Here is a 12,933-nt window from a genome sequence, read left to right on the forward strand (position 1 = left end):
TATCCCGATTTGGTGATTTCCATCAACACCATAGCTGTCATTTCTCCAATTTCATTGTCTTCCTCAAACATCAATTAAGATTTGTTGATATTTTTTATGTTGTGAGTTTTTTAGGGCTTGAATTTTTTAACAATTTCAAAGGAAATAATTTTAGATACAAAGTAGTCTTGCCGGAAAAAATGGAGGTTCACCGGATTTGTTTTATCAATTTGATTTTTATTCTTTTTGATTAAATTCCCTCCTACATATTTAACTCTTTGAATTTTTCTACATTTTATAATGTTAGAATTTTTTGAATTTTTTTTTAATTTTGACTGCTATTTATTTAATGAGTACTTTTCCAACTAAGATAACAAAGACGAAATTGGTGATGGTGGAATGATAGTAGAAAGGAAAAATGAAGGAGAATATAGAAAGGGTGCGTGGTAGGGGAAGGTGGCAAAACGATTTAGCTGGTGACTAGTGAGGAGGAAATGCAGTAAGGTGGTTTGGAATTGGGGAAGACGACATGTTTTAGGGATTTTTTTTTTAATGTTGAAATGTTTGCTTTACTTTTTGAATGTTGACGTGTTATTTTGTGATTGGTCTGTAAGTAATTTTTTTTTGTTTCACGCGCTTCTTAGAGGTGTATTATACCTATGATGCCATGTCATCAAAACGTATTCAATAGGTACATGTTTTGAACAAGACATGTGTTCAATAGGTACAACTCTTAATTGAGGTGTCTAAGTGAAATATACGGACAACTTTAGGTGGACATGAATTACTTAAGCCTCTCCTATATATAATGACATCAAATACAGCATTATACATCCATCACTACCACTACTAAATTGCATAAAAACACATTATAACCTAAGACACTCAAAAGAGAAAAATTCACTCAAAAATGACTATGACCCCAATTTAATGCGCAAGGCGTTGTGGTTTCTATGGGAACCCAAGCAATCACAACCTTTGTTCCCAATGTTACCAAGCTTTTCTGAAAGAAGAAATGGCAAAGGATGTATCAATTTTATCCGAAAAGATATCTTCTCTTACTATTATATCTGAAAAAGATGATCACTCGATGAAGATACAGAAAGCACAAAGATGCATGGCTTGCCTGAAGAAGGTGGGATTGATAGGGTTCAGTTGTAAATGTGGTGGAATATTTTGCAAGAAACGTAGATATCCAGAAGAACATGAATGTGTATTGGATTTCAAGTCGATAGGGCGTGCGGCTTTGATAAAGGAGAATCCTTTATGCAAAGTTGATAAACTTGAGAATAGAATCTAAGACGTGCTTTATCGCTATTATTGCTAGTTATGTTCCAAGTCTTTTTTATTTGGGTTTTTCAATTTTATCTTTTAGTATAGTCATGTCATTTGTTTTGATTAATAGTACTACCAAATAGTGTATAGTTGCAATTTTTGTTATTCAAGTTTGCTTGACTTATTTGTTTTTATTAAATTTTAGATCACGATCTAACGTTTTTTTGTTTAGAGATTAGAACTTGGGGAGGGATTACAAGGTGAGGAATCTAACCCTATCCCATATTTAATCAGATTTGCACAATGATTTCCAAATATTAATATTCCAAACTAAAACCAAACGGATATTAGGAGAGGCATATATTATGAAAGTCTTTGATCTTTATTAGGATAATTACAACCTTCATCTCCTATATATAACCCCAAAAATACAACATCTTAACCCTTCACTATCACTACTAAATCAGAAAACAACACATTATAATAACCAAAGGAATTTTAAAAGACCGAAATTCACAAAATAATTTTTTCTTTCAAAGGAGAAAAAAAGAAAAAGAAGAAAGAAAGCAGAAAACCCAATGTTATGTGCAAGAGGTTGTGGTTTCTATGGACGCCCAAGCAGCCAATCTTTGTTTTCAATGCTAAAAAGCTTTTTTGAAAGAAAAAACCGCCAAGGATGCAATTGATTCATCCAAAAAGATATCTGAACATGAAGCCAGAAAAGTGCATGCTTGTTTGCATGAATAAATGGGATTAATAGGATGGATGCCTACTATGGGTTTAAGTTGCAAGTGTGGTGAAATATTTTGCAGGAGCAGTAGATATCACGGGGTGACAATTGAGCGGGTTGGGTTAAATTTGAAGGGATCAAAATGAGTTAAGACAATGGGTCTAGACCCAACCCAACCCAAATTTATTTGGGTCAAAAAGGGTTAAATAACGGGTTAGTAACGAGTCAAAACCCAATTTGCCCAATTTTTTATTTAGTTGTAATGGTTTTATTTGTTGTTTTTAGTACCTAATAAAATTATTTTTTTTCTTTATTATTACTATATATAACAATATAAAATCAAAAAAATAATTTATAAAAATATTGGACAAGATTTGTCAAAAACCAATTTGGATTAGCTATCAACCCAATTTTTTTATCAGTTGAAATGGATTGAGTTGAACTATCAAATATGCGGATCAATAACCAATCCAACCTTAAATGGGTTGGACAGGTCTAATTTGATTTTGTCACCCCTAGTAGATATCCAGAGGAACATGCATGTAGATAAATAACATGGTGAGACTACCGTCTACCAAACTTTGGATCATGCACTTAAATACATTTTGGTCCAAAATAATGACAAGTCTATGCACACAATGCTTGCACTCATATTTGAGAAATTCCACGGTGAGACATAGTATTTAGCTCAACAATTCTTCACCATTTTCAAACTCGTTCCATTGAACCAGTGCAGCTAAATATCTAACTGTTAAAAGACAGTTTTATATATAGCAGTAAAACTTGATTTGCATCGATCGATATAAATCTTCAATTATGAAGAAACTAGTTTGCATGTCGAAGTGTCCATAATTGTTCAAACTTCACTGCCATTTGTTGTTCCAGGGTAGTCATTCATGAAAGCAAAAAATTGTGAAGAGGTAGTGTAACAGAGAAATATAAAGGCGGATGCAAAACCTGGAATACGTGCTAAGCTTAATGTGATTAACTTACACTGTTTGAACTCTATACATGGACAAAAACATCAAGTTCAAGAGGGAAATAGATCTCAACAAAGATTTAAGTTGAACTGCACTGGTTGTAGATCTAACCTATTGTGGATCTCATCCACCATAAAACATTCCATCTACAAATGTGAAATACACTAGCTGTTACCGTATACCTAACCATCTTATAGGAGAAATCTCTAACATCAAAAATCCTTTGGCCAACATATATATGTTCCATATACGCTTCTGATTTGATATGAAGTGTCTACAAACCCAAGTCAAAGGGAGTTTTTGGATATAGCTTCTTGAAATCTAACAAGCCACTGTGCTTCGGAGGAATCATCACCCTGCTGAACTTGCGGTAGTCCTTTCCCAATCACAAACTTCGTATAATCAATGGATTTGGGAGGTGGGTCTAAACAAGGTTTGGTTGGCGGGGGAGGAAGCAAGGAAACAAGTACCCTAGCAACCTCATGCATAGTTGGCCTCTCACATGGAAATCTTTTTGTGCACAGCAACGCAAGCTGAAAAGTTTTCCTCACATGCGTTAAGTCCATACATGTAACAGATACCTCAGGATCAACAGCATCCATCACGGTGTTATCATCCGCCTTTGACATTATCTGTAACACAAATCAAAGTACTCTATAAAGACAACAAATATAATACAGGAGTTAAAAGACAAAAGACATTTGATGGAATGATAACATCGCAAATGCTAGAGGAAGGTAGGAAAATTTGAGATAAGTTGTTCTTTTCTATATCCAGTCTGAGTTAAATCTTTTTTACAAGTAACAACGTACGTAGACTATAAGAGGAGAATAATACCAGCTGATGCAGGTTCAAGTCATTATCAACCGGTTTCTTTCCTGTCAAAAGCTCTAGGAGAACAATGCCAAAGCTGTAGACGTCTGACTTTTCAGTTAACCTGGAAGTCCTGGCATACTCAGGGTCAATGTAACCTATGGTGCCCAACACCAAAGTTGATGCATGAGTTTTTGCAGTAGGTATGCATTTTGCAACCCCAAAATCAGAAAGATGAGCCTCAAAATTTTCATCAACTAGAATGTTTGAAGATTTCACATCTCTGTGGATGATTCTTGGGTTGCAATCGTGGTGAAGATAAGCAAGACCCTGAGCAGCACCAACAGCAATCCTCAGACGTGTTTCCCAGTCAAGCTTCACCTTTTTGTAAGGCCCTATGACATGTATTCAGTTGATAATTAGCCATTTTCAAATCAATCCTGGCTTATAGCACCATTCTCCGACAGGGAAAACAGTAATAAATATCAACTTATAGTCAACACTGTCTTACATGAAGATGCTTTATAAAAGATTACAAGGAAAAGAGGGTTACTAACCATGAAGTAGATCCCAGAGTGAACCATTCTCCATGTAGTCGTAACAAAGGAGATTCCCATGAGGGGAAAGGGAGTAACCATGCAAGCTAACAAGGTTTCTATGCCTGATGCTTCCAATTGTCTCCAGTTCAGTCTCAAACTCTCGCAAGCTGTGCGTATGTGTAGTGTAAAGTCGCTTAACGGCAATCGGTCGGGAATCTTTCAAAACACATTTATATACAGTGCTGGAAGCACCATATCCTATGATGAATTTCTCATTGAAGTTCTCAGTAATCCTCATAATGTCATCATATGTATGGATGGCCATATCCATGTGAAGAACCACAAGTTTGGGGGAACCTAGGGAATTAGAGGGAAACAAGATAAAAGCTAGCATAAATACCTGAAAGTACTGAAAAACAAAAGAACAGAATGGACATGTACTAATTTTTACCTTGATTGGTCTTAGGCCCCTTCAGAAACTGGTGTGGTTGGTTGGACTTGTACACTGCCACTATAACCATGGATAAGAGTGCTATGAAACCCAATGCTGTGCAAACAACAGCTGTTCTAGAGAACAAGGCTGCAAAAGTAACAAGTCATTTTAATGCACATGACTCTAGCATACCAAAAGATTCACTAACCAATGCACAAAAATGAAGTCATACCGTTAGACCTTGGTGCATAGGGGTCACATATTGAGCCTTTCCAGTTGCCACAAAGAAATGGGTTCCCCAAAAAGCTGATGACCATAGTAAGGTGGTCATTAACTTGTACTAATGCTCATATATAATGATGAAGCTTCATTCTATACGGAAAATACCTGTCAGGTGCAAACCGCGAGAAATTCCGTGAAAGAGGAACAACACCACTAAAATTGTTGTAGGATATATTCCTAAAGGAAAATGGCATAAGATCAGTAACTGTAGGAAGAATTAGAATGTCTATCATGTTAAGGCAAAGATAAATGAACTCACAAACTAGTTAGGCTGAAACAATTGGTCAATAGGTCAGGGATTGCTCCACTAAGATCATTAGCTGTCAAAGTACTTCATAAAGAAACAAAGCCAATCAAAAATTCATTAGAATTGACTGATATTAAGGACAACTGATTAAACACTACATCAATTTACTTGACAAAAACTAAATGTACTTACAGAGTTATCATGGTCTGCAGCTGTCCCAGCTCTTTTGGGATGCCACCAGAAATCTTGTTGCATGACATATCACTGAAAGAATAGAAACCAATCTCAGAACAAGAAAATCAGTTTACTAAAAAAGTACACATTTTGAAGGCAGTGTAACCAAAGCTCTCAGCAGAAACTCACATGGTCTGTATACTTTTCAGGTTGCCAAATTCTACAGGAATTTGTCCATCAAGATGATTGCTGCTCAGATTCCTACAATGTGCAATGATATTGTGATTATGTTCAAGTCACAATATGATACAAACTCCTTGTACGTCAAAATGTTTAATATCTTACAGAGTGAGGAGATGCTCCAAATCTCCAATAGAACCAGGGATAGACCCAGAAAATTCATTGCCAGAGAGATCCCTAAAGAATACAAGTTTTAGTACAAGAAATCACTTGAACTAATAAATTTTATTGAACTTGACAGTCAAGAACTCACAATGTATCAAGGTTGATGATTCGCCCTAGTTGAGAGGGTATGTGACCTTTAAATTTATTTGCTGAAAGATTTCTGCCAGGTATATATCAACAAAATATCACCAATGAGTTTGTACCATATGAAAGAAATTCAAAATCATTATCATGATCACTAGCCAAACCAGAAGCATATAACATACAGATACGTCAGGCTCTCAAGATTCTTAAACCCTGAAGGAATGGACCCGTTTAAGTTGTTGCCATGAACATTACTGAAAGAAAGAAACAAATATGTTTAGACTCAGAATGAACGAAAATAGCAAGAGAAAGAGAAAAAAAGAAGTTCCAAAAGGATACGCAACAATCTTACAGTTGATTCAATGCCGAGCAGGAGCTGATATTTTCAGGAATTGATCCCTCCAACTTGTTATTTGCAAGATTCCTGGTAAAGGAAAGCTAAGAACACAATATTCTAAGAGAAATGGAACCAGATTTATATACTACAAGAATAAAAGGCTCACAATTCAAATAACTGGTCCAGTTTGCCAAGTTCGGAGGGAATTCGCCCCATTAGCTGATTGTCATTTAATTGCCTGTAAATAAGATAGCTCAATGCATGAAGCAAAAAAAAAAGGTGACTGCATAATGTATCTGAAATTGTGAATTAATCCTCTTACAAGTAACTAAGTTTAGACATATTTCCTAGCTCCGGTGGTACTGGCCCTGTAAGTTTGTTGCCGTGCAGGTACCTGTTGAATGTACAAGTGAATCAGACAAACGAGCCACACGTAGAAAAGTATATGCATTAAAATAGGGGTGAAAACTTACAGCTTTCCAGTGTAGGATAAATTGCCAAAGATTGGAGGAATTGGTCCCACCAACTCATTTTCACTTAAGTCCCTACAGAGGAAACAGATATCATGAAACCTTCTAACTTGCAAGTAGTAAATGGTAAGAAATGGAGTTGATAAAAAAAAAATGTAATAGTATGAATACTCACAGAACAGCAAGAGCTTGCATTAGACCAATCACTTCTGGGATCTTCCCAGTTAGCCTATTTCCTTGCAAAGACCTGTTGAAAGGACCACAATCACCATTTACAATTCACAGAAATGAACCCCATAACAGAACAGACAAGGTAAAAATGACAACAGCTAAAGTTGAATTCACTAACAAGGTAGCCACTTGTAAAAATCCAATATTGTAGGGAATTTCTCCAGTTATCTGATTGTATGAGATATCCCTGAAGTCACAAAAAAAAAGACTTTGTTATAATTGGGCAGCAGTAGGAGAAAAAACCGTAGCTTAATGTTACAAGAGCGAGGAGAGGACACTGACAGTATCTCAAAGCTTGTACAATTCCCAATATTATCTGGAATTATTCCACTGAGGTTATTGCCCCGCACATCACTGAAATAATATGAAACTTCTAATGTTAGAATAAACATAACACCAAACAGACAACAGAGCATTCCGTTTAGACAACTTGTAGCAGAGCACATACAAATACCACAAACCAGTCAACTGGCACATATCAGGGGACAATGTTCCTGTCAATATGTTGCCTCTTAAGCCACTGCAAAACAGAAGGTAATTATAACATCGTAAATTTCACAAACAAAAAGGAAAACCTCCAAAACACCAGGAACATGCACTCACAGGTATTGCAGAACTTCATTCCAATAGATCAACCTTGGTATCTCACCAATGAGCTGGTTTCGAGCCAGATCACTTCACCATCAAATAACCATTAGTTAATCATGTATATTGGACTAAATTTTGAGTGAGATAAACTAAAGTCATGGAACTCACAGCGTCTTTAGATTAGGGATTTGAGTTAATGTGGATGGAATTGGGCCAGACAACTGGTTGTTTTTCAGGTTCCTGTACCACATATGAATTAATTCATCATAACCATATCAACTAGATATGAGAAGACATCAATTTAACGTGATTAAATAACTCACAATAACTCTAGCTGCTTGAGCTTAGAAATTGAGAAAGGTATATCTCCATAGAGCAAGTTATCAGACAAATCACTGCAGAAAATAGCAAATCAACTAGTGTGAACGCTTTAAATTTACTGACACGCAAGAAAAAGATATAAAAGCATAGGTTAAAAACAGTTTACAGATAGATCAGTGAAATGCAGTTGCCAATTTCATCTGGGACTTGACCAGTTAATTTATTTCCCTGAAGGTCTCTGTCATTAACATTGGAATATAATATCAGCACGGAAAAATAACAGTCAATGGACCAAGAACAGTAAAAGAGAACATGGACCATACAATGTCTCTAGATTCTTCAAATCTCCAATGGCTGGTGAAATTTCCCCGCCCAAGTTCAGATTAGACAGATTCCTTCGCAAGCAGAGAAGGCAAATTTAAATAAAAGACGTATAAATTTTAGCTAAAATAACCAAGTGCTATACAATAGCTAGCAGGTCATCAGAGTCCAGCTACTGCTTTGTTCCGGTGTATCAGTGAAAGTTAGGAGACAAGGATTGTAAACCTACAGGGCAACGACGGACATGGAGAAATTTCCACACAACACGCCTCGCCATGAGCAAAAATCCTCGTCGTGGATATCATCCCAATCTAGCAACACGTTTGCTACGTTGCTAAACGATGCCTTGATCGACATTAATGCTTTGCCTGCGCAAGCAGTCATAACCACTTTCAGTTTTCATCAACTAGTATTCCGGTAGTTGTGCCATAAACTGGAGCCTAAATATATCTTAAATAACACGGATTTTTCGTTATCAGAGTTAAATAGCATGGAATGCTGCTCCAGAAACTGAAAATAAAAACTAAATTCGAACATTAACTTTCGTATTTCCTAGATAGCACACAAAGCACTACCTTCTGCTAGCAAAACAGAGGAGCTAGAAAACACCAAAACATCTTCTAGATGTTCAAAGAAATAGTTACCTTCTTCGGTGAGAGCTAAAACGATCGGCAAAACAAGCAATAGAGCCAACAGTAGTGCTTGTGAGGGGAATTTCATCTTCACGCTCACCTCCATTATTTTTGAGAAACTAAAAACAAATGCCGGGAGAGAGCAATAAGTGGAGTTTCAGAGCAATATGACCGGAGAAGAAGAAGGAAGTGGGGTAGAGTTTATGATGCAGAGTTAGTACAAGAATGTGTGTTATGTGAATGAGAGAGAAGAAGAAGAAGAGAAACAGGAAGAGCAGGCATTTGGCGTGAAGTGAGAGGGAGTGAATATGAAATGCGAAGTGTGTGTCTGTGTTTTTAATGTCAGCTGCGTTTTATGAAGACAGAGAAAGTTGCCATGGTGGTTGCACTCCCCTCTCAATATATAAATATAAATATAAATAATAAATAGAGAGAAAAGACTAATATGGTCTAAAAACATAAGTGTTAGTTCATCCATCCCAAATATTTTGAATCGTTAATTATTATGACTTATAATATTTTTTACTTAATTTATAAATATATAAATTATTTGACTCTCAAAAAATAAAAAGTATCACATAAATTGAAACAGATGGAGTATTTTAATTTAGTGACAACTATTGAAAAATATATTGGATTTCATGTAAATTATTATTCATATACAACAATATTTATCTATTATTAAGTTTGTACAAATTTTAAGAAATAATAAAATAAAAAGATAGATGTACTATATCACTTTTTCAATATAATGAATATAATGTGTTGAAAAAGTAATAAAAAATGACTATAATTAATGCTTACGGTAAATTAGGAACTAAGTGTTAAATTATTCATTGGTTTCATAAGTAAAAAAATATTGTTAGACATCTCAAAATAGTATAATGAATATCTATTGTTTGAGAGATAAGTAATACATTTTCTACTTTACTAGTACTAAATTTAGATACACTTTGTAGATATTCTTGATCTGTCACATGACATAGCAAGTGCTCATAAACTCTTGAAAGAACATGAAGTTCTTAATAAAGAGTCGAGCAAATTGTTGAAAATATCCCTTGACTTGATGAGAATTTAAGGGTGCACTTCACTTGTTTTGTAAAAAATGAAGTATATTTAAGTTCACCTAGTCAAATAAAAAAATATTTTTAAAATTGTCAATAGTTTTGAAATAAAACTAATAATAGTTTTAGGAGTTTTGAATAGTTCTCTCTTTAAGTTAATCTAATTTATTACTAATAATAATAAAAGCTTCTAAAGTATAATTGAACAAATTATTTTTCTTTATTAGATGTTTTTTATAAGTTTAACTAGTATTAGAAAAATAATATTTTAGTAAAAAGATATAATTGAGAAAATATATAGTTCCTTTATTTATTTTTGTCAGTTCAATTTATTAAAATAAATATAGTTTCAATTGTTTAATTTAACAAGTTAAGAGATATTTTGTAAATATTCAGTTTTAATTGTTTAATTTAACAAATTAAGAAACAATTTGTCATTTATTTTTTAATTTACTCTTATTATTGATGATAATATTTTTAAAGTATTATATTTGATAAACACATTAAAAATAAGTAAAAATAGACTATTAGAGTGTAATTCATACTCATTAAGCAGTAAACGGCGGTGAAACGACGTTAGTTAATGAGTGTTTGGAAATGAAAAAAGTGGTGGCAGCGGCCGTCACCCCGTTTCCCAAAGTTGTTCTATTTTTTGACAGCTACGCTTCTGGATTTTCCATCCAGCGCGTCACAATGTCTCTTCGCGCGTGCGCGAGTGAGCCTTTTTGCTTGAGAAAGGGGGACTAGAGTTTAAAATACTCAAAGAAATTACCAAATGAAGTAGGGGTCACTTTGGAATAAAACAAAATAGTGGATATGCATACGTGTCAAATTAAAAATGAAAAAATACATAATTATCTCCTAAAAATGGTTCTTAATTTCAAGAAGACACTTAATTTTGCGAGATCTTATTTCTCTCTCTAATTAATTTCGAAATGGTATAATCACATTATTTCGAATGTCTTTTAATTTAATTTTAACTTATATACATAATTAAATTGTAACTTATATAAGATTAAACAGTAGACTTTCGTTCTATATATAATACAAAATCAATTTGAATATATATCTTATGTGACTTGTCATCTAGTGTCACTCATACAATTTTATATAAATTTATTTATCGTGCCAAAAAACAATATGGGAGAAACAATTTACAAGAAAGAGATCATGCTTTCATTTTCTCCCAGGAAAGAGAAAATTGGGAATTGCTTTCTTAGCAAGCAAATTTCAAAAGGCATCTAACTTTTTAGTTGTGCAAAAAAAACTTTATATTGAACAATTGTGTTTTTACGTAAATATGGAAATTAACAAAAAAAAAAAATCACCCATGCCATTTTGACTGTCCAGCTTTTCTTCCTCTTTTCTACTTTGCCTTAAAAAGATGATTGCGTATATAGCATGTGAAGATCCGTATGTAATAATGTATTGTTTGACCTCTTCTATATTTGAGTATGACTCATTTCCCCTACAATAATAATTGAATAATAACTACTACTACTATTACTATTACTAAGCAATAATGAAACAATAATAATAATAATAAACATTTGCTACATAATTATCTATCGATGATGCGTGATTGTTGTTCAATCTAGTGATTGCCACTTGGAATGAGAATAGCAAGCTTTAATTTTCATCCATGATGGAAAATTCTCTAGATGAAATATTGTTAAATGATTACTTTGGATGCAATTTTTCAATTGCAATTGTGTTCAATTTTAACCTAGCAATTTCATATTTGTAACGGTTGCAAAAAAGAAAGCCATCGCGATAGCTAGCTTCTAGCCTTCTCTTCGTAAGTTTCAAGCGTTGAAGTAAGGCAGAACTTGAAATAAGTTATCATTGTATTGAAGCAACGTAATATTATTTCAATATTATATGTTAATTTGTCAAATTCTTGAACTAAATTTTTTTATTCTAAATTTATATTTTTTTTAAAATTAAAAATTATATTGAGGACATGTTAATCGAGGTCAAGACCTATTGGCCGTAGTTTACCCATGAAACGAGTCTGGAGGTCAAGTCCCTATTGGGGCCTAACGCCTTTGCTTTATCAACTATACTCAAGAGTTGATAATTGTCGGCCTCTCACACTTATTTACTAGGATATTTGTGCATCTCGTTTTTACATACCCGAATCATCTTAGCTTTGTTTCTCTCATTTAATCCATCACGGAGGTCACTGCCATTTTGTCTTGAATATCTTCATTTCTAATCCTATCTCTCATATTTTGCCTGCACAACCATCTCAATTCTCAAACATCCTCATTTTCATTTTTTTCATTTTCTGTACATGTGAGTTTTTGATCGATCAACAATCCGCTCTATACAACATAATTTGTTTAACAACCACTTTATTTAAATATGCAACATATTCTTATCACAAGACACTAGAAACAAGCCTCTATTCCGTTCACCAAGCTCTAATACAATATGTAACTTTATCATATATTTTTCCGAACAATTATACAAAAATGTCGTTTTTCCCTTGTTCCGTACAGAAAACATTACTATTGACCCGTAGCTGTTTTTAAACATAGAGATGACAAAAGATTAGAAAAAACAATACAAAGTGTTGCTATTTACGAATGGAAAAGCAGATAAAGACACAATTTTGTTGTCTACGACAATGGAGTACTTATTACTCATAGCAGAAGTCCTTGTATAAAGCTGTTCTTTTCAATTATTGAAAAACTTGATAATTGCAGACATTAAATTTACAGTAATTAATGGTAATAATATCACTGATTGGTTTACTCGACAAAGTATTTAAATTGTTGAAAAGTTGTCAAAATGTGGATTAAATAAATCACTTCAACTTTAATTAGACTCGATGGTAAAAATTAACCTGTTAACCCACTATGATAAAAGACAATTGAACATTAATTAAAATTTTGAAAAGAAGACAAAACTTTCAATCAAAATATTGAGATTTTTCTTCAATATTTTATAAATTTAAATATTACAACTATATCTGATCAAATATATTTATTGTTAAAAAATTATTACTATTAAGGGGCATATG

The 12,933-nt window shown here is 33.6% G+C and overlaps 1 protein-coding gene across 1 annotated transcript; it reads right to left on the bottom strand.

The window, feature by feature from the left end:
- Window positions 1-2,937: 2,937 nt before the first annotated feature.
- On the bottom strand, window positions 2,938-9,218 carry LOC125860090 (LRR receptor-like serine/threonine-protein kinase ERL1). Its single transcript, XM_049539984.1, has 27 exons — window positions 8,854-9,218; window positions 8,439-8,577; window positions 8,212-8,283; window positions 8,055-8,126; window positions 7,891-7,962; window positions 7,736-7,807; window positions 7,583-7,654; window positions 7,428-7,499; window positions 7,262-7,333; window positions 7,098-7,166; window positions 6,924-6,995; window positions 6,752-6,823; window positions 6,601-6,672; window positions 6,445-6,516; window positions 6,294-6,365; window positions 6,124-6,195; window positions 5,946-6,017; window positions 5,798-5,869; window positions 5,642-5,713; window positions 5,471-5,542; window positions 5,291-5,362; window positions 5,137-5,208; window positions 4,982-5,055; window positions 4,768-4,896; window positions 4,335-4,673; window positions 3,802-4,172; window positions 2,938-3,596 (listed from the first exon to the last, which is right to left on the bottom strand). Exons 1-27 carry the CDS (start codon window positions 8,945-8,947, stop codon window positions 3,252-3,254), a joined length of 2,928 nt encoding a protein of 975 aa, XP_049395941.1. The 5' UTR covers window positions 8,948-9,218; the 3' UTR covers window positions 2,938-3,251.
- Between the last annotated feature and the right edge of the window lie 3,715 nt (window positions 9,219-12,933).

This window comes from Solanum stenotomum, chromosome 3 (genome assembly GCF_019186545.1).
Source record: "Solanum stenotomum isolate F172 chromosome 3, ASM1918654v1, whole genome shotgun sequence".
Lineage (NCBI taxonomy): Eukaryota > Viridiplantae > Streptophyta > Magnoliopsida > Solanales > Solanaceae > Solanum > Solanum stenotomum.